The 22,875-nt window shown below is 48.8% G+C and overlaps 3 protein-coding genes across 6 annotated transcripts; 1 reads left to right on the plus strand and 2 right to left on the minus strand.

Annotated features, from left to right (window-relative positions):
- Nucleotides 1–56: 56 nt before the first annotated feature.
- On the minus strand, nt 57–5,969 carry tepsin (TEPSIN adaptor related protein complex 4 accessory protein). Its single transcript, XM_047032833.1, has 13 exons — nt 5,886–5,969; nt 5,457–5,529; nt 5,270–5,361; nt 4,994–5,087; nt 4,838–4,905; nt 4,678–4,759; nt 4,138–4,209; nt 3,830–4,018; nt 3,474–3,660; nt 3,260–3,373; nt 2,902–2,980; nt 2,670–2,804; nt 57–2,516 (listed from the first exon to the last, which is right to left on the minus strand). Exons 1-13 carry the CDS (start codon nt 5,922–5,924, stop codon nt 1,875–1,877), a joined length of 1,866 nt encoding a protein of 621 aa, XP_046888789.1. The 5' UTR covers nt 5,925–5,969; the 3' UTR covers nt 57–1,874.
- A 183-nt stretch (nt 5,970–6,152) lies between these two features.
- On the plus strand, nt 6,153–8,172 carry ndufaf8 (NADH:ubiquinone oxidoreductase complex assembly factor 8). Its single transcript, XM_047032865.1, has 3 exons — nt 6,153–6,453; nt 6,709–6,822; nt 6,916–8,172. The coding sequence occupies exons 1-3, from the start codon at nt 6,373–6,375 to the stop codon at nt 6,934–6,936; spliced, it is 216 nt and encodes a 71-aa protein (XP_046888821.1). The 5' UTR covers nt 6,153–6,372; the 3' UTR covers nt 6,937–8,172.
- slc38a10 (solute carrier family 38 member 10) lies at nt 7,388–21,973 on the minus strand. 4 transcript variants are annotated; one of them, XM_047032823.1, is made up of 18 exons: nt 21,781–21,973; nt 21,274–21,563; nt 20,887–21,004; nt 20,661–20,706; nt 20,445–20,538; nt 20,098–20,241; nt 18,427–18,551; nt 15,175–15,277; nt 14,558–14,740; nt 14,241–14,352; nt 13,131–13,237; nt 12,898–13,042; nt 11,496–11,675; nt 10,864–11,322; nt 10,633–10,743; nt 10,261–10,281; nt 9,804–9,941; nt 7,388–9,713 (listed from the first exon to the last, which is right to left on the minus strand). In XM_047032823.1, the coding sequence occupies exons 2-18, from the start codon at nt 21,367–21,369 to the stop codon at nt 8,698–8,700; spliced, it is 3,198 nt and encodes a 1,065-aa protein (XP_046888779.1). In that variant the 5' UTR covers nt 21,370–21,563; nt 21,781–21,973; the 3' UTR covers nt 7,388–8,697. The 4 variants fall into 4 exon arrangements, with proteins under 4 accessions (XP_046888779.1, XP_046888778.1, XP_046888782.1 ...); XM_047032822.1 differs by lacking the exon at nt 18,427–18,551 and adding an exon at nt 19,316–19,440; XM_047032826.1 differs by lacking the exon at nt 10,261–10,281.
- Nucleotides 21,974–22,875: the final 902 nt, after the last annotated feature.

Genomic DNA, 22,875 nt, shown 5'->3' on the forward strand with positions numbered 1-22,875 from the left:
CAACACACGCTAAGCTGTGCGAGGGTTCTGACAACCTTCAGCTTGTTGAGTGATTTATCTCTTAGGTTATCCTCTTGATTATACTGACTGCTTGCAGACTGGTCGGATAATTAAGCCACTCTCCCTCTAAGTGGCGTGATTACTCGAGGGCAAACACATGTTTCCATTGGCTAATGTAAGTGGTTATAGGAGAGTGATGATAGCAGTTTACAACAGACCACTCTGGGGGCTCAGCAGTGAACTGTAACACAGAAGAGGGGTTTGGTAGTGACACATATCATAGTTATCAATTGTGCATTAGAAGTCTCGCCCTCTGGCATTACTGCCAGTCTTGGCTGTGATTCAGCCTGGGTTTGAGTGGGCCAGCTAGTTCACAGTAACAGTACGAATATATATGGCACAGGCCTCTTCAGTACTCAGACCTCAAATTATCCATGGTCTAAGTATAGACCCCAGGGAGTACTGGAGCTGCAGGAAGGGGTGTGTTCAAGATCTCAGCGTTCCTCAATAACAGCACACCCAGGGGATGCTGGCTGTTAGTAAGAAAACCTGTTTGACAAGGCTGAGCCTCCCCCTCAATCATTGTGTGTCTGTTTGAATGTACCTCGTACTGGTCTAAGGCCGCTGCAGTATGACCGTAAAACTGTTGATAAGAGAAAGAAATGTCAGGACCTGTGAGAATACCATCTTTTTTCACATTTTTGGAATTTCACATTTACCATTGCAAAATGTAAGGTTATGATTCTTTTTTGGAAGCATTCATTTAACATTGACAATACAATTTGGGTTGGCAAAACATTAGTGATTAAGTTCAAATACACTTACAGTCATGACAATACAGTCATTCCAAATGCCTTCAGGACAGTCTTGTTTTGGTGCAGTTGCTTAACAGAACTACAGCATGTTTTAATGTCACACAGCTGTTCATGAGTGCAACAACATGGCTTCTGTCAAACTTTAGACAAACAAAAATAAACTGAAAGGTTTTCTACCCCTCATACCAGGACACATTACTTTTGAACCAACTGTAGTTATGTTTACACACACACACACACACACAAGCATGCTTGCACATGTACACACACACACACAGAGCATGGTTATAGTAATGGCAGCCTGAACTTTTTACCTGAATCCATTCCTCCTATACCCATCTGTGACATGCTCTAAAACCAGTCCCAGCCATTGGATCAACAGAAGGAGCCATTACAGTCATAAATCATTATGCCATGTACTGTTTACACTGTTAGTGGAGGTCTTTCATAAATCACGTGTACTAGTAAACACACATTATATAAATCAAGGCCAAAATATTCATTGTAGTGCAAAATACAAAACAAAAAGAAGTTAAGGGTGTATGGTAGAGTAGACGAGGCATAGTGACAGTGGGTTAGTTTAAATATGGGTCACGCTGTAAATCTGAGAAGATCTGGACTTATCTCAACTGGATACGAGGAGTTTGTGTGACAAGATAAGCACAGAAGATTCAAGCAAGGTCTCTGACGTGGCCCAGAGAGGCCCTTGAATCCTGGCTAACCCAAATTACAACCAATTCCAGTTGAGATGAAATGATAGGGGGTAGGATGAGAAGAGCCCATATCTTCTCAGACTGGCTGTGTGACCCAGGCTTTAAACAAGTCCTGAGTCACAGCATCTGTAACCTGAAGCTCCAAAAACGTAAACCGACCCAGGAGCTGAACTGTCACATCATACAACTACCCCTCAAGCCAGACAACTTCTCCTTCGCTTGTGGAAGAGACAGGGCAGGCAAAAGCAGTTCTGCATCCGTCCACCATATTGCTATAAAGAGCGAGAGGTCCCGATGACACGTATCTAAGATAATATCCTCACTTTAACCTCTGCTGGACCTAAGGTCAAAGGTTGAGGAAAGAGAAGGCAGACACTGATTGGATGTTGCTGGGTGGGATGTCACACATGGGCAGGGGCAGGGGAGGGGCATCGCTAGTTTCGTCCGGAGAGAGGAGTGGCGAGTTCATTGTGTTGGTTGAGGCAAAGCCTGAATTTTGCCTGGAGTCCCTCTGCGCAACCCCCACCCTCTCTCTTCTGGTCCACAGATCACCCTCTCTCTCTAAGGTACACCCGGGCCTGGTCACCAGCTCCATGCCAGTGAACAGAGAGAGTCTGCCTACGCAGGGCTGCTGTGGCTGGGGCTCATTATGGAAACCTGGGAGTTGTGGCTCCATAGTCCTCGAGCCAGTCGGACCCTCCAGAGGATCGTCATTCTGAGGAGTGAGTGTTTCCTTCTCCTCGTCCTCCTCGTCATCGCCGAGGGACCTCCCATAGTCTCCCTCAGGGCAGGGCATGGGAGGGGTTAACAGGGGTGGAGGTTTGGACTGAGGGTCACTCTCCAGGTGGGAGGTGGTGAAGTCAACAGGGTGTGTTAGCAGTAAGGGGGCAGAGTATGAGGGGGCAGTGGGAGGAACACTATCGGGTGCTGCATCTCGTCTGGCAGCAGCCTTAGCCCCGCCCATCAGCGCCTCAAACTGGCGCAGGATCTGGAGAGGGTGGAGAGGAAGAAAAACATCAGGGACTGGGTTTACTTGCGTCATCTCCCATCTTTTCTCTAAATCTAACTCTCTCTCACTTTTCTAATACAGTTCACAATTCTCATACAATATTTACAATTTATTTGCTCTCTCTCTCCATACCTTGGTGGCCTTGTTGGCCACTGGTCCTGGGGATCCTTGGCTGAGTTGGGCCAACCTCCTCTGGGTCGCCCCGAGGATTTGCTCCAGAGACAGGAGGTCAGAGGTCATGAGGCAAGCCACAGCACAGAGTGCCCTCTGGAGGGGAGGAGGGTTCAAAGTTCTGTTACACAAACGCATGGGCACATGTACAAGTGTATCACACAGGCGCACAGGAGTTTTTCCTGGGACATACCATCTGGACTGTGTTGGAGGGGTCTTGCAGTCTGCGCGAGAGAAGCTCTACCACCACCTCACAGTTCAGGATGGAGCACCTGCAGACATACAGACAGAAACTGTTGAACGCATAGCAATGGCAGTCCCTCAAAAACATTGCTGACTTAACATCCACTGGAAACTACTACAACAATCTAATGACAGTAGAAGCATATTTTCCTCCAAAGTTCACGTTTGGAAGATATTAAGGGGACTCGTGTGTTTCGGGTTTTACTGTACGTCAGTCTTTTGGTGTAACTAGCACAGTAAAGTCTACGTAGAGACTCCATGAAACGATGCTGTTAAAAGTAAGAGTATGATTATCTGTATAGACTGACTCCTTGATGAAGTGCTGGCTCTCATCTCTGGACAGGAAGACTCTGGAGCCCTCCACCAGTCTGCTGATCAGGGCCACCTCCTGGCCACAGTCCCCCAGCTGCATAGCCTCCACCCTGGGGAGGGAAGGGGAGAGAGAGGAAAGTGTCAGAAAGAGTCTTGAAAAAATAGGGGATTAGGACATGGTACTGTAGAGACTTGGAATGTGTGACTTACCGCTCTGACAGGTCCCCGCTCTCCCTACTGGCTCCTGATTGGCTATCTGTGCCACCTGATTTGCCGCTCCCGCCCCCTGAAACCCTACTATTGGCTGCATTTTCCTGGGAAGAGTTGTGGGAGGAGCTGTGGCCACTGTCCATCTCCTCCCAGCCCCCACCCACCTGCCCTGGACAGCGTTGGGACACTGAGGAAAAGACGGGGCATGGGGGAAGAGAGAAGGACAGAGAAGATTGACAAAATGAGGAGATGAAAAGGTAGAGGAGAATCGAGACGAAAGAGAATTGCAAAGAAGGTAAGACAGGGGGTAGAAACTAGAGTGATTATAACAACAAAACACCTTCAGGATGTCATACCTTTGGGTTTATGTGGGGGCATGGTGTAGGCACAGGCTGGCACTGCCACCTCGATGGGAGCAGCGGGCGCCGCCACCGCCCGATAGTGGTTGTCATGGAGACGGATGCCCTGATGCTCGGTGGGGGGTAGGACAGCACTCGCCACCACCTCGGCTGCTTTCTGGATCTTGTCCAATAGTGTGTCACTGCCTGGCAGCAACATACACACACACAAAGCTTGACCAATCAGCTAACCTGACATTCTGATGTTGTTACACTGCAATGGCACAGGAAGTGATAATACAGGAAGTGTCATCGTGGCCACTCACCTGTCACCCTCTTCCCGGGACTGTAGCCAAAACCTTGCATCCCTGACCTGTGGCTCGACTCTGACCCCATACCTTCACACAGAGAGAGAACACAGACTCACTAAAAGCACTCATCCTTACGAACCTCCTGTCATCAAAAGGATTCATGTTTCTGACTGTCTACCTGCCTCTCAGACCCGTCACCCTCTCCCTCCTCCCCTTTGACCAATAAGGAGGCTTGCTGAGCTAAGTCAATAGTAACTAAAGTCACGTTGAAAAGTTCAGTGGCCAGATGCCTGTCATTAGCAGTAGGGCACCAGGAAACCAACTTTCTAATTTGCATGTTAACTTCTGTTTAAATGTGCTTTATAAATAAAGTGATTGATTGGTAAGCCAACCACATGTAATATGGTACTTTTAACCTAACTAACAAATCCTTATAACTTTCAGCACTTTCAACTTTATAATTATCATCATTATAGCTCTCATTTGTCTCTTCCTCATCACCACAATCACCAACAGTATTGCTCTAATCATCACAATTATCATCTTGTGACTCACCCATAGTGGGAGTAGCTGGTGTGCATGGAGAAAGGCAGTTCTGGGAGGAGCCTGCATCTGTGAAGAGCAACGAGGCCAACTCCTGGAGACAGATGAAGTCAAACTCAGCGTGTGTGTGTGTGTGTGTGTGTCTGTGTGATGGATGGGATTGATAGCTTACCTGTGCTGTAGTTCTTACTTTCTGGTACAGAGCAGTACCATGGATGGGATCAGGAGGACCACTGTAAACTAAAGAAAACCACGTAAAGAGTAAGCAGCTATATCAAAGACTAGCTCCGGAGATCTTTGTCTGAGTAGTGAACGAGTGTCCTCTCACCAGCCGCCTGCTGGATGAAGGTGGAGTTTCGTCTGAGCTCTGTGAGGAAGGGTTGAGATCCATGACCACAAAGGTGGACAAAGAGTTTCAGGACCTGAGAGTCAAAGAAACAGGGAATCAGCGAGGGCTTGGTTTGACGTGACGACAGCATATCACTATGAAGCTGCCTTGACCATAACAATCCATACCGCTCTTCATAACATGACAATTATATTTAATATGTGAGCAGAGCTGCGGTATTTGAGTGCATGCAGGGGCCAGCCAGACTGTGTTCACCTTCAGCTTGACGTGGCAGGAGTCCACCTGCAGCCTCTCTAGTAGATACTCCAGCAGACACTGGCCACAACCTGGTGACTCCTGGGATATCTCTGTAGGTCAGATAGGGTCAAGGCAACATCACCTGAACATAGATAGATACATGGATAGATGGATGGATGTATCTGAGAGGCTGGAAGAAGGATACTTCCTATTTCCTGGAAGAGGTAGCCAGGACAAGGGTTCTCATCGTCTGCCGTGGCCTTCATCAGAGTAGGCACCTGGGAGTGGGAAGGTAAGGTGATGATGAGTTGGAGGACTGGGTAGCTATCTGGCTAGCAATTAGTTTATCAACATCCTCAGCAAAAGGGTGCATGTCTGTGGCGCCTACATACTAGTGGTCCATTTATCCAAAAACATTGTGTAAGATCTCAGATGGATGTCACGTATGTTCTTACACATAGGGAGTGTACAGTCAGGCGCTGTGTATTCAGCTGGCGGCGAGCTAGCTAGCCTAGATCGTAGCCTACTGTAATCAGCGCGTATAAACATGTAAAACACTATTTCTAGTTTGGGATACTTTCATGTTATGTCAAAATAGTATCTTAAGTTAACTGCCTTAGAAAATGGTACTTACGTTTTGAAGAAAAGCCAGGCGCTCCATAAATGTTGCCATGATGTTGCACTCTAGACTTCAGGCTACTCATCGCTTCCTCGGGATAGACAGAAGGCGGAGCCTTTGGTGACATCTAGCCAATCGGAAGCCATACGTCAAAACCAACATGGATTCATTTGTCCATCTGTATGCGTAAATAATATGATCTACCAATAAGAACACTCATAATTGAATACGTAGCTTGATTGATGTAGAGTTGAGCCATTTATATGAGTTAAAATCAAACAAGCATGGCGCTTCCTGATACAGGGTCAACAACATGGCGCTGTCCTGGAGGATGCATACCTTGTTCTTTCATAAACAACTGTCTTTAAGGTTATGCTAGTTTTGTCATGTTTACAGTTCATTGTCTTCGGCAATTGCTTGCTACATCAATACAGATATCACTTCTTGATAACGTCACGGATTTACTAACGTCTCTTTGAAAAACGAGATACTCGTTGTAGTCATGTCGGGGACAAACGTATGGACCCGGAGTCGTGACAGAATGCGAAGGTTCCCTGAGCTGTTTGCTCAATGTGCAGCAGAGGTAAGATAGACAGTATAATGCTCGAGTTGGATATATAACATTTATGTAAGATTCACTGAGAAGCAGGAGAACATTCCTTAATCGAGTCGACGTTAGGCCAACAATCCAATTAGCAACTTGGGTTAAAGAATATTAGTGTCATTAGAGTATGTGCTTCTTATTTCTTGCACAGTGAACATCTGCTGTGTAGTTTTCTGTTTGAACATTAACCTAAGACCCCATAAATAACCCTTGACATCACCTTGTGTTATACAGGCAGCAGCCTATGGGAAGTGTGTGTCCTCCACTACCACAGCTGGCAGACAAGAACTCAGGAAGGACATGTGTGTGAAGGAGTTTGAGGCACTAAAGACATGTTTCATATCTGCCGTAAGTAGAACTGTGGTTTACATTCCAGTTTGAACTGTCATGTCAATGTGTCAGTTTTTCATCCATATACCATTTTATCTAATTGTTTTACAGGCAAAGAAGGGGGTGAAGTAGCTGCTCCAGTGTCCTACCTTGAATCTTGTGTAGAAACAATGAGGTGCAACTGTGTCCCAGTCTCATATGAAGGGGTTGTTGCAATCATCATCATCATCAGTCAGGAGCCAAGATGGCTTCTCTGTTTCTTTTCAAGTCTCAAATCAGTTCACAATGTACTGTCTGTCCTGGAATGGCAGAGAAGCCTGGTTCTTTCTGCTGTGACATGTTGGGTGCAGCACCCTGTCTGTCCAGTGGGGAGAGGGTCATTCAAACCTTGGCAAGGACTGGGACAGTGTTGACTTATCAACCATCTGCTGCTGACACATTGATATTGTCTTGCATACGTTGTCCCACTATTTCAGTCAGTATGCAGCAAGCTTGTTCACCAATATGGCATTTTTGTAATGTACTAGTTTTTAATAAATTCCTGTATTTATTTTGTTAGTGTTAACAAATCAAGATCAATTAATTCATTGTAAACTTTTATTTCAACATAAAAAAAGTCTTTAGAAACACTTCAGAAGAAATAAAGCAGTACCCTTAGTTCAATTTCCCCTTTCTTCAGTATCATCTGTAACAACAAGGGAAAAGCCACAAGCAAAGAACACTAATCCTACAACACAGCATGTGTTCCAAAATTCCCCAAGTACAGCAACTTTATCACGCAAACCGCAAGGAAATCAATACACATTGAAGGCATTGAATAATTCCTCTACTAACAAGGAGAGGCACTATGCACAGGTAGAAAGACAACCGAACATTTTCAAACTTTAAACCACATTTAAATACCGTTGTCAACATCACTTCTGCAGCATAAAGGTAAGGCACCAGTGGAGAGGAACGTTTGGTATGGAACTCAGTATCTTAATCAGAACTTTCTAAAGGGACATTGCAATGCAGTGTGCGTAAGATGGGGCAAGAATATACAGCTACAGCAGTAGAAAGTATCTTGTTTTAGCCTTAAACAATACATTTTGATTTTAAATGAACAGAAAGGCAATCTACAATTCTCTCAAGATATGCTGTTTTACATAGGAATTCACAATTTACAAACATGATACAATTGATATAAAACGCAATCTTTAGAGAATAGAACATCTCAATATTTGTCAAATGAAAACAGAACACTGAGAAACACCATGGGAATCAGTTTGAAGGAGGTGGCCTACACAGCATCCACAAACCAAGAATGGTCTTTGCACAGCAATAAACAATTCAGCATTCAGACCTTGAACTCCCCCCCCCCCCCCTTATTAATAAGTTAATATTTACATTCCAATATATATATTCAAATAGACTTTGTATGTAAGGTAGAATAATATACATTAATAGCCAAATCTTATATAATTCCTGAAATATCCATAGATCACCTTGCATTATCTTCTCATTAAAGCACAATGAAAGACACTGGTTGAAGAAAAATAATAATACCAGAAAAGAGAAAGTGACAGAAAGCAAGAGGAAGAGAACCGGCCTAGTCCCTGTCACCTCGATGCAGCTCATCCCCATCTCACCGAGGGGCCGTTTGGTCTGACTGTGTCTCAGCCCTGTCTCACCGAGGGTCCGTTTGGTCTGACTGTGTCTCAGCCCCGTCTCACAGAGGGTCCGTTTGGTCTGACTGTGTCTCAGCCCCGTCTCACAGAGGGTCCGTTTGGTCTGACTGTGTCTCAGCCCCGTCTCACAGAGGGTCCGTTTGGTCTGACTGTGTCTCAGGAGGGGTCATGGAGACCGGCAGAGAGGCTGGAAGGGTGTGCAGGACCAGCCTCACCAGCCCCTCTCTTACTCTGGGTCTGAAGTCTGTTTGATCTGGCGTGTGTGTACCAGAGCTCCCCTTAGGAGCTGCCCCTCCAGGGCTGCATGGAGGTCTGACCCCCCCAGGTCTAGCAGGGGCTCCAGCCCCCCTCCCCTGGACACCTCCCCAGCTCCTTCAGCCTCCAGTGCCCTGCGTCTCCTCCTCAGGTCCGTGTCTCCCTGGTCTCTAGCGTTCTCCTTGGGGCCCTGGGGAGCTTTGGGGCCCTCCTCTGAAACTCCTCTAGAGTCGGTCTCTCTTGCTGCCCTCTCCTTCAAGTCACGACCCCCCTTCTTGGCAGGCGGTGGTTCTGCTGCCTGCTCAGCCCCAGCCACGACCACAGCCTCAGCAGCCTCCTTGGCCTGAACAACCCTTTCCACCTCAGCCAGTCTTGCCTTCTGCTCCTCCAACTCCACTCTCTCCCTTTCCTGTTTTTCCTTCTCCGCTCTCTCTTTCTCCAGCCTCAGCTTCTCCGCTCTCTCTTTCTCCAGCCTCAGCTTCTCCATCTCCTGCTCCTTTTCCAGCTTCTCTCTTTTCTCCCTCTCCACACGCTCCGTCTCCACCCTGGCTTTCACCTCCTTCTTGATCCTTTCTCTCTCTGCCATGGCATTCTCCAGCTTCTCCCTCTCCAGCTTCTCCTTCTCCCGATCCAGGGCCGTCTCTCCCTGTCCAAGCTGGCCTAGCTGTTCCTTGGGCTTGGCCTGGACTGGGTCTGCCCTGGCCTCGACTTCCCTCAGCCCCCCCAGTGGCACCCCCCGGGCACCCACCTCTCTCTCCTTCTGGGCCTCCACTGCTGACACCACAGCCTGTTTTGGGGCCTCCTCTTTAGGAACCACAATCCTAAGGGCTGGGTCCTCTACCTTTCCTGCCCCCGGCAGGGCTTCATTCTCGGGCAAGACGTTCGTCTCGAGCACTCCAGCAGGTGGATCTTCAGCTCCAGCCCCAACCTGGGATGAGTCTTTTATCTTGGCTGCTACTCCTTCTGCCACCTCTGCCTCTGCACCATCTGACAACACACACAAGAGTGAATCACTGTATGTGAGGTCATGTGCATGCACAGATGTTTTTACGAGTGTGTGTGTGTGTGTGTGAGTACCTGGTTGTTTCTGATGAATCTCCTTGTGCTGTTCCTGTATGACAGCCAGTAGTTTCTCCTGCTGATCTAGCAGCCTCTTTTGCTGTTCCTGCTGTTGCTTGATCACCTGCAGCAGCATGGCATGGTCCAACTGACCTTCTACAGTGAAGGAAAACATGGGTTAGAACATACCATTATCGATATTGAGAGGGGTGGTGTCAAACTGGTTAAAGTATTAGTTTGATAAGGCCAGACTCCATAGGGCCAGGAGAGGGAGAGGTCTAGCTATGGGTAGTCTCACAGGACACAAGAGAGATAAGATAGATAGAAGATGCAGTGACAACGATTTAAACACGGGGGCTATGCTAGTTACTATCCTCCTACGTCTGGAGAGGTTGACTTGACAGTTCACAAGAAAAAAGAGACGCTAAAAGGAGGAGGTGAAAAAGGACGGAAATAAAAGAGAACAAGGTCATACCTGCAACCAGATTTTTTATCACTGTGACAGTAGCCCGGCAGAGAGGAAAAGGGACAGATAGACAAAGAGAAAAAAAGCAAAAAGGTAAGTTAAAAGAATAGAAAACACAGTGATGCTCAGTGTATCGAGCTGAGGCCAAGCCAGGGTGAGCAAGGACATGCTAGAACAATCCCTTCTTCATTCTATCCTCCACAGCTTCTTGGTTGACAATCTTCAGACGGCAGAGCCATGACCGAATGATCGCCCCGTCTCAAACAGGCGTACATCCCAGACATACAGAGCCACATGGAGATCCGAGAGAGGCTGTTGAAATCATGCACATGACCGACTCTATGGTTATATAGCACTGCCTACCCTCCTCTGTTCACTCACCTTCCATCTTGTCCTCCGCCCCTCCCTCCTTCCCATCTGCCCCTCCCTCCTTCCCATCTGCCCCCTCTGGTGGCCCACGATGCTCTGCTTCAGCAGGTGGCACTTCACCACCTAGATGGCACAGGGTCAGGGGACAAAGTCAACAGAACGACAACGGTTAAGGACGGATGACAAATGGAGGTGGTTTTAAGACAATATTCGATTCAACTTCAGATTGAACTTTAAGATCACCTTTCCTAGCAGCATCTGCGGCCTTGTCCGCATCATCAACCTGCGCCACAGCAGGAACGGCCACAGGATCATTCCCAGCATGCACCTCTTTCACAGGGGCAGCTCTATCCTCGTCTTTCATTCGGGGTGCTTCCTGCTTTTTCCCCGCCTCCGGTTTCTCCAGCACCTCATTGGACTCCACCACGCCCGCCTCCACTTCCTTCTTCTTTACCAACACAGGCTTCGGTTTCTCCTCCTCCTTTTCTTCTTCCTCCTCCTTCTTCTTCTGGTCGTCGACATCCTGTGAAAGCCCCGCCCCGGGCTCCACATCCCCCTGAGACTCCTCCTCTTTCCCTCCTCCTGGAACAGGATTCTTGTCCTCGGCCAGCTCGGCTGCGTTCTTCCTCTCGTCTATCAGTACCTCATCATGAGGGATGGGGGGCTCGTGTCTGTGGGCCTCCTTCTCTGGCACTGCCACACCTAGAAGACACACAGAGACACTGTGGTACACATTTCCTTCAGCATCGTTTCAATGAATCCCAAACTGCACTCCACTCTTGCGTGTTAGTTTGTAGAGATATAGGTACCATCAACCTGGACGAGGTTGTATCCTCAGTTCTCCAGGGTTGAGGGTTCTGCCCCTGGTTTCTTACCAGCTTCGGGCCTGTCCAGCTGCACCTCCTCCTCCTTCTTCCGCTCTGGTTCTACCGGTCCTTTGATCTGGGGGGGCTCTGGCTGGTTCCTCTCCTCCTGTCGGTCAACACCCACCCCCCCATCTGCAGGGAGCTTGGGCCGCTCCACCCCCTCAGCGGGCTTCTTCACCAGGGGCTTCTCTGTAGAGACCATACACAATGTAGCCCAGTCCAACTGCAGACACACTGACTGGGAGAACAGCAGTTACACTAGGTGGCAGCAGAGAGCCAGACTTCTGACGGATGAAGAGATGTTGAGACAGAGCGAGCGGGGGGTGGGTTGTGTGTGTGTGTGTGTGGGGGGGGGGGGGCACGAAGAGAAGCTAGCTGAAAGGGGAAACAATAAGAGAGCGAGAGACGGAACCACACTTCCGCAGCGATAAACAGGAAAAGGAAACAGGTGGGGAGGATGGCCACGGTGGACTTCAGGGCACAGGGGGAGGGGGACAGAGACACGGAGAGACAGAGGAGGGAAAGGTGGACTTCAGGGCACAGGGGGAGGGGGACAGAGACACGGAGAGACAGAGGAGGGAAAGGTGGACATTAGCTGGGGGGGAGAAAAGAAGAGGAAAAAGAGAAGGCACGGGTGGATGAGGAGAGATTAGGGGAGGAGAGAGGATGAGGTCCTCGTTCTGCTTTGGGACTCTCGCTCTCGAGATGCACTCGGTGGAAAATAGTTGTCTGCCCCCCCCCCTCCCTCCCAACACACACACACGCACACACACACGCTCCTCATCTCTGTCTTCCTCTCCTCTGCAACCCTGAACCATCCCTCCCTCTCCGTCTCCCCCAGCTCATCTCTCTGTCAGTTGCAGACAGCTAGTAAGCATCTCCCAGCTGCCACGGCGGAGGGGGGAAGGAGGGGGGGGGGGGGGAGGTTGGGGTGCAGGTTGTGTACAGGGTGTGGGGGCACGGAGGAGAGGTGGGGGGAAGAGGAAGAGTGAGAGGCGAGGGAAGACAAGAGAAGGAGGGAGAGGGGAGGGGATAGGGGCGGAGGGAGAAGGGAACGGTTTATTGGGAAATGAGAAACCAGTGGAGTTTGAAGGGCATCAATCTCTCCCCATCAAACAGTGCTTCTCTTAGATATTATCAAGAGGTTATCTAGCAGGCTACCCCTGTCAGTCTGTCTCCATCTCACTTTGTCTCCTTCCTCCCCGTTTCCTCTGAGAAACAAAGAACACTCCTTGCCCCCCCCCCTCCCCGCTCCTGTTTTCCATCTTCTTATCACCTTTTAACTCATGCTCTCCATCCACCCCTTCCTCCCAAATAAAACATGCATGAGGTCTGTCCGTACTGTGTCTAGGATGTGTGTGTGTGCTAAGCAGTGTGTGTGTGTGTGTGTGTGTGTGTGTGTCCTCTGTACCGGGCAGTTTCATGTGCTGGAGGTAATCCCTGTTTGGGGCGGGTGGGGGTGGAGGCTGGGGGCGGCGGGGGGTGGGCTCAGATGAGATGGACAGCGTGGTGAAGGTGCTGATCAGGAGGATCCCCAGGCCCACCCACAGCACCAGCTAGAAGAGGAGGGGGTGCATTAGTCAGAGCCTGTTTGTTGGGCTGAATTACTGTGTATCGATGTGTGTGTGTGTGCGTGTGTGTTACCTGTGCCGTGAGGCCGTTCTTCTGGATCTTTCTGTAGATGAGCGCCGGGCAGATGAAGCAGATGAGACTGCCCATGGTAGCTCCAGTCAGACCCAGGATGGTCTCAACTGAGAGGGAGAGAGAGAAGACAAAATGAAAACGACCAACTCTATCCTACACCAAATCCAGCCTAACCTCCCTGTCCCCTGGGTGTATCAACCTTGGAGCTACCAAACCCCTTCCCTCCTTCCCTCCCTCCTTCCCTCCCTCCCTCCCTCCCGCCCGCCAGCCCCCTCCCTCTCCTGGGCAGTCTGCCCCCTCTCCACCCACCCCCCCCTGGGCTGGGCGCAGGGCCCGGGCCCATCCCTCATCCAGAGAACGGACGCCATATTGCCTCTCGGATTTAGTGTCTGTTGTCCTCCCTGAGTCCCTCCCTCCTTGTCCTTGCTCTATTAGGCTGATTAGACACACACAGCCTGGCCAAAACACCAGCACAGGGGTGTGTGTGAGTGTGTTTCCCTGTATGTATGGTATGAATAAAACATACAAACTAACACCAACCTTCACACCTACATCCCCACTCGCGGTGTGCAGGTGTGTGCACGTGAGTATGTGTGCAAAATCCAGAAAAGAAAGTGTGTGAAGAAGCCATCAGGCTGTGTGTGCGTGTCTAAGTGTGCACGTGTCTGAGCGTGTGTGTGTGTGTCTAAGTGTGCACGTGTCTGAGCGTGTGTGTGTGTGTCTAAGTGTGCACGTGTCTGAGCGTGTGTGTGTGTGTCTAAGAGTGTGTGTGCACATGTCTGGGAGAATAATAGCCCCATCCCACTGCCTGTGTCTGTGGGTCCAGGGTTCTGATTTAGGGACTGTGTTGGAGTGTGACAGTCACTGGGCTGTAAAGTCATATTCATACACGTCGTAAAGAGCTTCAGCTATGCAGCCCACATAAAAGAACACATGCACCTCAAAGACCTTAGTCACACAAACACTGAGTACACACACACACACACACACACACACCCCTCCCGTGCCGGCCATACTCTTCACAGCATATTGGATACACTCCGTGTGCCAAAGTAAAGGACCAGTCAAACACCCACACACACAAACAAACACACACACACAAACACACACCGTTGGGGATGAGGATGCCCCCCAGCATGGTGCCAAAGACGATGCAGAGGGTGATCAACTTGAAGCGCACAGGAGGCATATAGCCCCCAGCAGCAAACGTCCCATCCTTCTGCTAGTATATACAGAGAGAGAGAGACAGAGAGAGAGACAGAGAGAGAGAGACAGACAGAGAGAGAGATGGGGGGGGTCCAGTTACATTTGGTAGCATCAGTTCTGGGGAGGGTGTGTGTGTGTGTGCGCGCATGAGCGAGTGCGTATGGGGTAAACGGAGAAAAAGAGAAGGACAGTGTGTGTGTGTGTGTGCCTGTGGAGTGTACCTGCTGTTCGAAGAGCATGGTGTTGATGGCCTGTCGGCAGGGCAGGATCATCATGGGGAAGCCCACGGCCACAGACATCATGAAGCCCACCCGGATCATCTCTGTCACCAGGTTGGAGGGGAAGTTCATCAGCACGTTGCCGGCTATGTCCTCCGTGAAACTGACGTAGCCAAAGAAGCCCACCTGGGGAGGAGGAAGAAGGGTGGGGAGTGCGAGGCAGCAGAAGGAAAAGGGGCGGGGGCGTGCAAGGCAGCAGGAGGAAGAGGGGTGGGGGCGTGCGAGGCAGCAAGAGGAAGAGGGGTGGGGCGTGCGAGGCAGCAGGAGGAAGAGGGGCGGGGGCGTGCGAGGCAGCAGGAGGAAGAGGGTTGGGGCGTGCGAGGCAGCAGGAGGAAGAGGGGTGGGGGCGTGCGAGGCAGCAGGAGGACGAGAAGAAAGGGTGGTGAGAAGGAGAGGATGAAAGACGGATGCAGAGATTAACCTATAAAATCCAGAAGCATTCAATACACTTTCTGACTCTCTCTCTCTGCCCCTCTCAAAACACACACACACACACAGTCGGACTGGTGACCAGGGGGTGCCAGCTACAGGAAGTGAGGTCATCGGTGTGCAGTGCTCACCGTAATGTAGAAGGTGGTGACCACGTTCAGAGAGGAAGTGAAGATGGTGGACATGCGCTTGACAGAAGGCTCATCCAGCTGGTCATAGGTGGGCAATACCTGCCTGTGAGACCATGAACACACATACACACACACACACAGACACACACACACACACACACACACAGACACACACTCCAGATGCCACATCAGACAGGACTAAATAGATAGGGTTTAGAAATTGCAGATTAATTAACTGGTAATTAGATGTTTAAGAGTCTCAGAGAATAAATAAACTAACATTACAGATTATTCCATCGAATCAGATCAACATTCATTTTCTATGATGATCCATTTGAACATGAAGAGGCAGTGGTACTACACAGTTTTAAGGCATTCATGTTATCATTCTAAGGTATTATTTTTGGAGGTGTGAAAGTGTCTTAGCGGATGTTGGTGTGTGGTTTGGGGTTGAGTTCATGTGTGTTTGGCAAGAGGGATTCTGTGTATTCTCTCTTGGAAGTCGCTTTGGATAAAAGCGTCTGCTAAATGAATAAATGTAAATGTTTGTGTGTATGTGTGAGATTGAGCTATGTATGTCTACAAACCTGTATTGTCTGAGTCTACATTCCTGTATTTCTATCTATCTGTCTGTTAGTGTGTCTACATGCTTGTATTTCTATCTGTCTGTTGAGCAAAGGGAAAGGCCAGTAGCATATTAAACTGTGGATTTACAGGCACTGCCATTGTCAGGGTTTTGTAGAGCATTATAAACTTTCTCTGCAGTGCTTTTGCACTCTTACACACAAAGTGACGAAAAACAAGAGCATGAGAGAAAACAACCATCACAGTAACTGTCTCTCTCTCTCTCTCTCTCTCTCGCTCTCTCTCTCTCGCTCTCTCTCTCTCGCTCTCTCTCCTACCCCTCTATTCCTGTCTGTCTTTCACCTCTTCCTCAATTCCCGTTCTCCTATTCTCATGAGTTAACCCTGTCCCACAGTGCTTTTCTTCAAGGCTGTTACAACCTGAGCACCAGTAAATCTCTCAAGCTGAGGTCAAATAAAACAACACAGCAAGGAGCGAGCTGAAGCACTCAACATGTCCTCAGCAGCCCCGCTCCGCCGCTGCTACCGCTGCTTCCTGTCCCCTGGTTTACGTGGTCTGGAAAGACCAGTGCAACTCACACCGTCCCTGTCACACTTCCAGCATATCAAACTGAGAGCCAACACGAGCATGTTGGCTCTTTAAAAAAAGAAAATGTGTGTGTGGGAGTCACAAAGACAACTGCATGTCATTGGTCCTTCAAGAGCATTTAATATAGGAGAGAGGTGAGACTGGTTATTCAGGACTGTCTGTGCAACACCTCTACCTTCCTCTTCACTCACCTCCCCTCTTCACCTCCATGTGCTTGTATCCCTACTCCCTACTCTCTCGTTTCTCAACTCGTTCTTTCTTTCCTGTCCCCTCGCCTCACCTCTCCTGTTCTCTTCTCTCCCCTCCCCCTTGAGAAACCACCACACCATCTTTCGTAATAGTGATGTTAGGTCTCCTTTTAACTGAAAGTAAACACTTTTAATAAATGTAATAAAAATAAAATGTGTTGAAAGCTGCTTAATCAGCATGTGAATACACCAGCCTGTCTCAAGATGGCTGCCGTCCAGGCGGTTGATTGGTGGTTTGGCTAAAGCAGCGTTGAGTCCTGCTCTGTCTGACCACAGGCCAACAACACACTCTGCCAAATATCACTCATCACTTGTGGGACACACACACACACACACACACACAACACAGACACAACACACACCGCTTCTCACACACACGCCCCTGCAGTTACATACTGTTGCCTCAGAGCAGTTAAGAGTAATTAAAGTCTCGTTCCAGCCCTCTCACCCAACACCTACCTCACACAAACAACCAGTCTGCACCTCATCCTCAAACTCCCACCAACACCCAAACCCCCAACCCACCCCACAAAACATCTGGCCCCAATGCACCCCCCCCCCCCCCCCCCCCCAAACCATTACATGTTTGAATGTAGCATAAACCCACACACCCAAACACCTCCATCCTTTAGATCCCACCCCCAGCCCAGGCGCCATGGCGATGAGAGGACAGAGGAAGCAGCAATAGAGCATGCAGATGGACGTGAAGATGGAGGAAGGGAGGGATGGAGAGAGAGAGAGTGGCGGGGAGGGGATTAGGCCAAAGAAATGAGGGTGGAGGGGGGGGGGGGGGTAGGGGGCAGAGGTATCCGTCCGTATGCCAATTATAAATTTAAACAATACTAAGGCCATACTCAAAACACTAACACAGAGAAAGTCTTAACTTGTTATTGCTTAATAGTGGACCTGGCTTTGAGCCTGTAAAATGTCAGGTGACAGGAAGTAGTTAAATCCAGCTGAGGCATCTGTCAACAACCAGGCAGGGATGCAAAAGCTGATTGGTTAGGCAAGAAAGTGCAAGAAGCTTATCCTTAACCCCACCCCAACCTTAATCTCGCCATCCTTTTCAGGAATACATCTCCAAATTCCTCCTTCCTTTCCACATTGTTCTACCCCTTTCACAGGGACCTACAGTACCAACCCAGATACCGCAGGCTGCCTACTGGTCTGAATGGGTCCATGTTCACTAGTGGGTGTGGAGGGGTATTCAGGTCAAACATGCCATAAAGGTTGTGTCAAACCCTGCTCCATTACTAAATACTGAAAACAAGGAGCCCGGACTAATACTCATAGCACTTCCTCCTCACGACGTAATATAACCATTACGCAGCCCAAACAAGAAGCATGTGGAAAAGGAGGGCGGGCAAGATCCCAAACTTCTCTGCTGTCAGGCCTTTAGCAATGTTAGAACAGTCCTTCTCATTTTCCAAACTGGTCTTTGCTATAAACGGAGTTAACATGGTCATTACTTGCATTTAGAATGAAAGGGACATGAATTCAGTCCACTTCAAATGTAGTGGGTAGATCGCTGGTTCTGGGTGTGACGGGGGTGTAATGTCAATAAGTCGCTAGCCTGGATACTCAGGTTTAGTCTACAGGGTCAAGCCCTCATGCTGTAGTTGTTAGGAACCAGCACACTTGCTCATGCAACATCAGCTAGGCCCGTCATGCCCCTGGATCCGAGAGCAATGCCCAATCTGCCCCTAAATTCTAGCCTACAGTTCTTAGAATGTTGGTAAGGTTCTAAGAATGCGGTTCCGCGGTTTCTGCTTGGGCAGTGAGGGAGGGTTGAGGGGGGGGGGGGGGGCGTAGCCGTGGAGTTGGTACTTACGACTGACAGGCGAAGGCCATGCCACAGATGGGCAGGCAGCGAAACACCCCCTCCCAGCGCACCAAACTGACCCGCCCTAGCCAATGGCCGCCCAGCAGCCCGTGTTTGAACGAGGACAGCACCATCTGAGGGAGGGGGGAAGAGCAGGGACAGGGGGAATGGTTACGGCATGTACCAAGAAAAGGGTTGGGAGGGTAGGAGGGGGGGGGGGGGGGAGTGGAAGAGGAGGAAGAGGAGGGAGAGAGGAGCCCATGCTGAGGGCTGGTTGTGAATGAGAGAATAAGAGGAGGGGATACGGAAAGAGGAGCAATCGTGCCCATACTGTTGAGGAAAAACACAACACAGGAAATCCCAAGCTGACAGACACCTATAAGCTTCATAGAAGTCAATGAATCTAAGGGAGCGCTTTCTGTTCAGGCCGTGGATGAGTGAACAAGCGGAGGACTACCAGTACTATCACGGTTCTTTGGTCAGCATGGTATTCCCTGTCTGTAGGTTTTCTCAATCCTAGAATCTCAGCCACAGTCCTCCGGCAGCACCTCTACCCCTCCAGGTCCCTCCTTCCCAGGATCAGACAACCTATCCTGGATGTGGGGTGTAGGTTGAATGGGGGTGGTTGAAGGGTTGAGCAGATCAGATGAGGGGAGGGTACAGATTTGTTTTAGCAGCCCTCTGCCCCAGTACTCCAGCCACCACTGTCTCACACACACACACACACACATGTGGAAACATAAAATAATGGGAGGAAATCCTAGTGTGGAGATGAGTAGAGAAGGACAGAGGGGTCTGATATGCAACGAGAGGTGAACATTTCAGACCCCCCCCTCCCCTCAGCATCCAAGTTTCCTTGAGGTTGGGAGAGGTCGCTGTGGTTGCCATGGTTACTTACGGGTGACAGCAGAAGGTGGTGGCGATAATTGGCAGGCACTGAATGACGCCCTTGAGACGCCACAGGTGTACACGCTCCAGCCAGGAGCCTGAGATTAGGCCATAACGCAGAGAAGACAAGACTATCTACAGCAGCAGGAGCAGCAGGAGGAAGAGGAAAGGAAGTCACAGAGGAGGAAATGAGAGGAAAAAGGAGACACGGAGGAGGAAATGAGAGGAAAAAGGAGACACGGAGGAGGAAATGAGAGGAAAAAGGAGACACGGAGGAGGAAATGAGAGGAAAAGGAAGACAGAGGGAGGAAATGAGAGGAAAGGGAGGTCGAACAAGGTGGAAAGAGGAGCGGAAAGAGGCCCCAAGGGACACAGAGGGAGGAAAAAATTATGGAGGGATATAATAGGTGGATGAGGAGCAAGGGAAAAATCATGATAAACAGGGGAGGAGGGGAAAAGAACAGGGAGGGAGGGAAGGCAGACATATCACTGTTAGAGGGTTAGTGGTCTGGTCTGGCCTGGGTCAGGACTGGATCAGGCTTAGAGCCAGACTCACCCCACAGCTCCCTCTCCTGCTCTGGCTAGAAGACTAGGGGTCAGACATACCTTGGAGCATTGACACTAGCATAGACTAACACAACTACAAGCTCCATGGAAGTAGCACATATTTAATACTACTGCAGCGATGCAAGAAACACAAAACGGATGCACTGGACATTGCAAAAGCAGGAAAAACAGCTCTGCGTTTGAATATCAGGAGAGAGCGTGTGTGTGTGTACAGGCCGGGCTCACCGTGAACATGAAGAACGTGTAGAAGATGAGAGCCATGGCAGAGAAGGACTGGATGGATGACATCATGTTCCTCTGCAGGCTGAGGGGCAGCACGATGAACAGGGACACCGCCACCAGCAGCAGCACGCGGAACCCAAACGTCACCTAGGAGACAGGAAGAGAGCTCGGACCAATCAGGTCGGACATCCAAACTGAGAGACATCTCCCAGGAAGTGAATGTTAAGGGTGTGACTAGGGCGCTTATTAGTTACAAGGAGGAAGTGACGTTTGAGTCTGTCATGAGGCTTATGTGAGGAAATGATTAAGCTGAGGTTGTCAGTGTGGCAAGTGTGCCAGCTGTGTCTGACCTGCAGGCCCATCAACTGAGCAAAGAAGTTGGAGCCCAGGTCTGCGATGACGACGTAGAAGGCTATACAGGTCCCCAACATTAGACCGATCATACTGGAGAGAAACACATACACACATTACATACACACACACACACACTTTAGTTGGGTTCCGATGATGCAGACTTTAGCCAGAGGCTTCAGGCAAAGAGACAACCTGGACCGTGTCCGGCTTACCTGGTCTCCACCAGAGCTTTGCCTGGTTTGCCGTATGCATGGAAGGCTGCAGATAGAAGCACAAAAGGGATATTAGTATGACATTTGGGTACAAAGTCAACCCACCAAGGTGGACAGTGTAACGCCCCTCTCAAAGTGGTTTTCTCTGCATCACTGTAACATGGAATTAGTAGAATTGATCAACTACAGCGTCAGTATTGAGCTGCCCTATGATGTGTGGACTGACCGAGTCCAGCGTAGGTTCTGCGCTTGGTGTTGCTGGCTGTGTGGACCAGGAACATGCAGGACTGGTGAGTCATCCAGGAGCAGAAGAACAAGAGCAGAGTTCCTAGCACTATTCCACACTGGAGGATAGGAGGGAGACAAAAAAGAAAGGGGAAAATATGAAAGGGGGGGCGGGGGACTTTAATGTTCACGTTCATGTTAAAACATATTGTCTGCCAAAAACAGTATTGACGTTTGTAGGCATGCCATGAGCAGGGGAAATAATAGTACACAGTCATATGTTTTACTGCTGACGTTTGGGTTCACAGAGAGGTCACATATTATCATATCATAAACCGTATTTAAAGTGTGACAGGTGTGAGATAACATAACAGAAAATGTTAGTTACCTGTTTGAAGCAGAACGGCATGGTGAGCACGCTCACTCCCACAATACTGTTGACCACGTTCATGATCAGCCCCCAGTTTGAAGCCCCCGCTGTCATCTTTGACAGCTAGTATTTTTTTCTCCGAATTAGAAAAACAGTTGAGAAGATGTAAGATGACGAAGGAAGTGAACGTCCACGGACTTGTGAAAGTCCACGTTGCGAAGTTCACCGTTTTTTTTCCGAATCCAGCCAATGCTTTTCTTTTATAGGGGTGTGCCCCACTCAGTCATGAAAGTAAATGACGTGGCACTCTATAACAAAAATAAAACGTAGCACTACTGTTATCAGAAAGACAGGTAGACTGCTTTATCAATCCATGTACTATCCGTTTACGGCGCGTAGCTAATTACAATGTAAAACAACATGAAGGCATTAGACTGCTTGGTACACACTAGTGATCAACAGATGGAACTGTTAAATCAAGGAAATTAGTCGCTACAGTCAGCAGACTTGTTTGAGGCAACTCACAATATCCACGGCTCGCTGTAGGTTTTGTGACTCTTCTACGTCTTTCATGTACGTTTCAATGTGACCGTTAGTTCGACATTATGGTCATGTAATACGATATTGTATTATTTTCATGGTAATAACAAAGTAAACTACAACTTGAGCTTGCTACCATTGTACTTCCTTAACGCGTAACCAGGAAGTGAGAATTCAAGTCAAGATTCAAGATTGGACAAAAGAGGTACTAGATTCAATAGGTATTTAAAACTTGCCTGCCCTCTAGGGGCTTGGCAGAACTACAACGGTTGAAGGCTTTTGCACGAGGGTTACGAATTACAAGAGGCTATGGTGCTTTTTAATTCAAATTGAAATATTATACAGATTAAACTACTCTACAGATTTACCTTGGAAAACCCTCAGAGTTGCTTGACATTAAGTAAAACTGACTGACAAATTATAGATCTTATCAGACGAAAGTAACATTGGCTGTAACATTTAACAGCCTCAAAACTAAAATAAGAGAGACATGCACGATTTCTGTTTTCATAAACCCCACTGAGATTTTGGCTTGAAAGGGAAGCAGGAATGGTGGTAAGCTTAATGGAATCTGGAATGGGATCCTAGCTGGGAACAAGACTAGAAGAGAACTCTGGGTGTAGATCAGTGGTAGAGCAAATTGCTATTGATCAAAAGGTTGGAGGTTAGAATCCCTGATGTGTGATCTGTTGAATGAAATTATCTGCTAAATTAATACAATATTATTATTATTATTATTATTAGTATGAAACACTGATCTACAGTCAGTTTTTACATCTCAAGTTATTTTGTCTCGATAGGCTAAGTGGATCCCAGACCTGCCACTCCAAGAGATGACTAATGTGTTGCCTGAGGGTGGACCAGAAAGGGGGGCATAGTGGACCAGTTCTCCCCAGCCAGGCACTCTCGCTGTTGGGAGAGAAGATCTGAAATATAGGGACCAGATGGAGCTTCTGGTGGTGGATGAGCAATAAAGGGAGGGAGGAGACAAGATAGTTGAGGGCACAGCGGTGTATGCATGTGTGTGACATGTAATGTAGAGGAGACATGTGTGTCTGCGTGTGATTGTGTGTTGTGTAG

This window comes from Hypomesus transpacificus, chromosome 13, assembly GCF_021917145.1.
Source record: "Hypomesus transpacificus isolate Combined female chromosome 13, fHypTra1, whole genome shotgun sequence".
NCBI classification, from domain to species: domain Eukaryota; kingdom Metazoa; phylum Chordata; class Actinopteri; order Osmeriformes; family Osmeridae; genus Hypomesus; species Hypomesus transpacificus.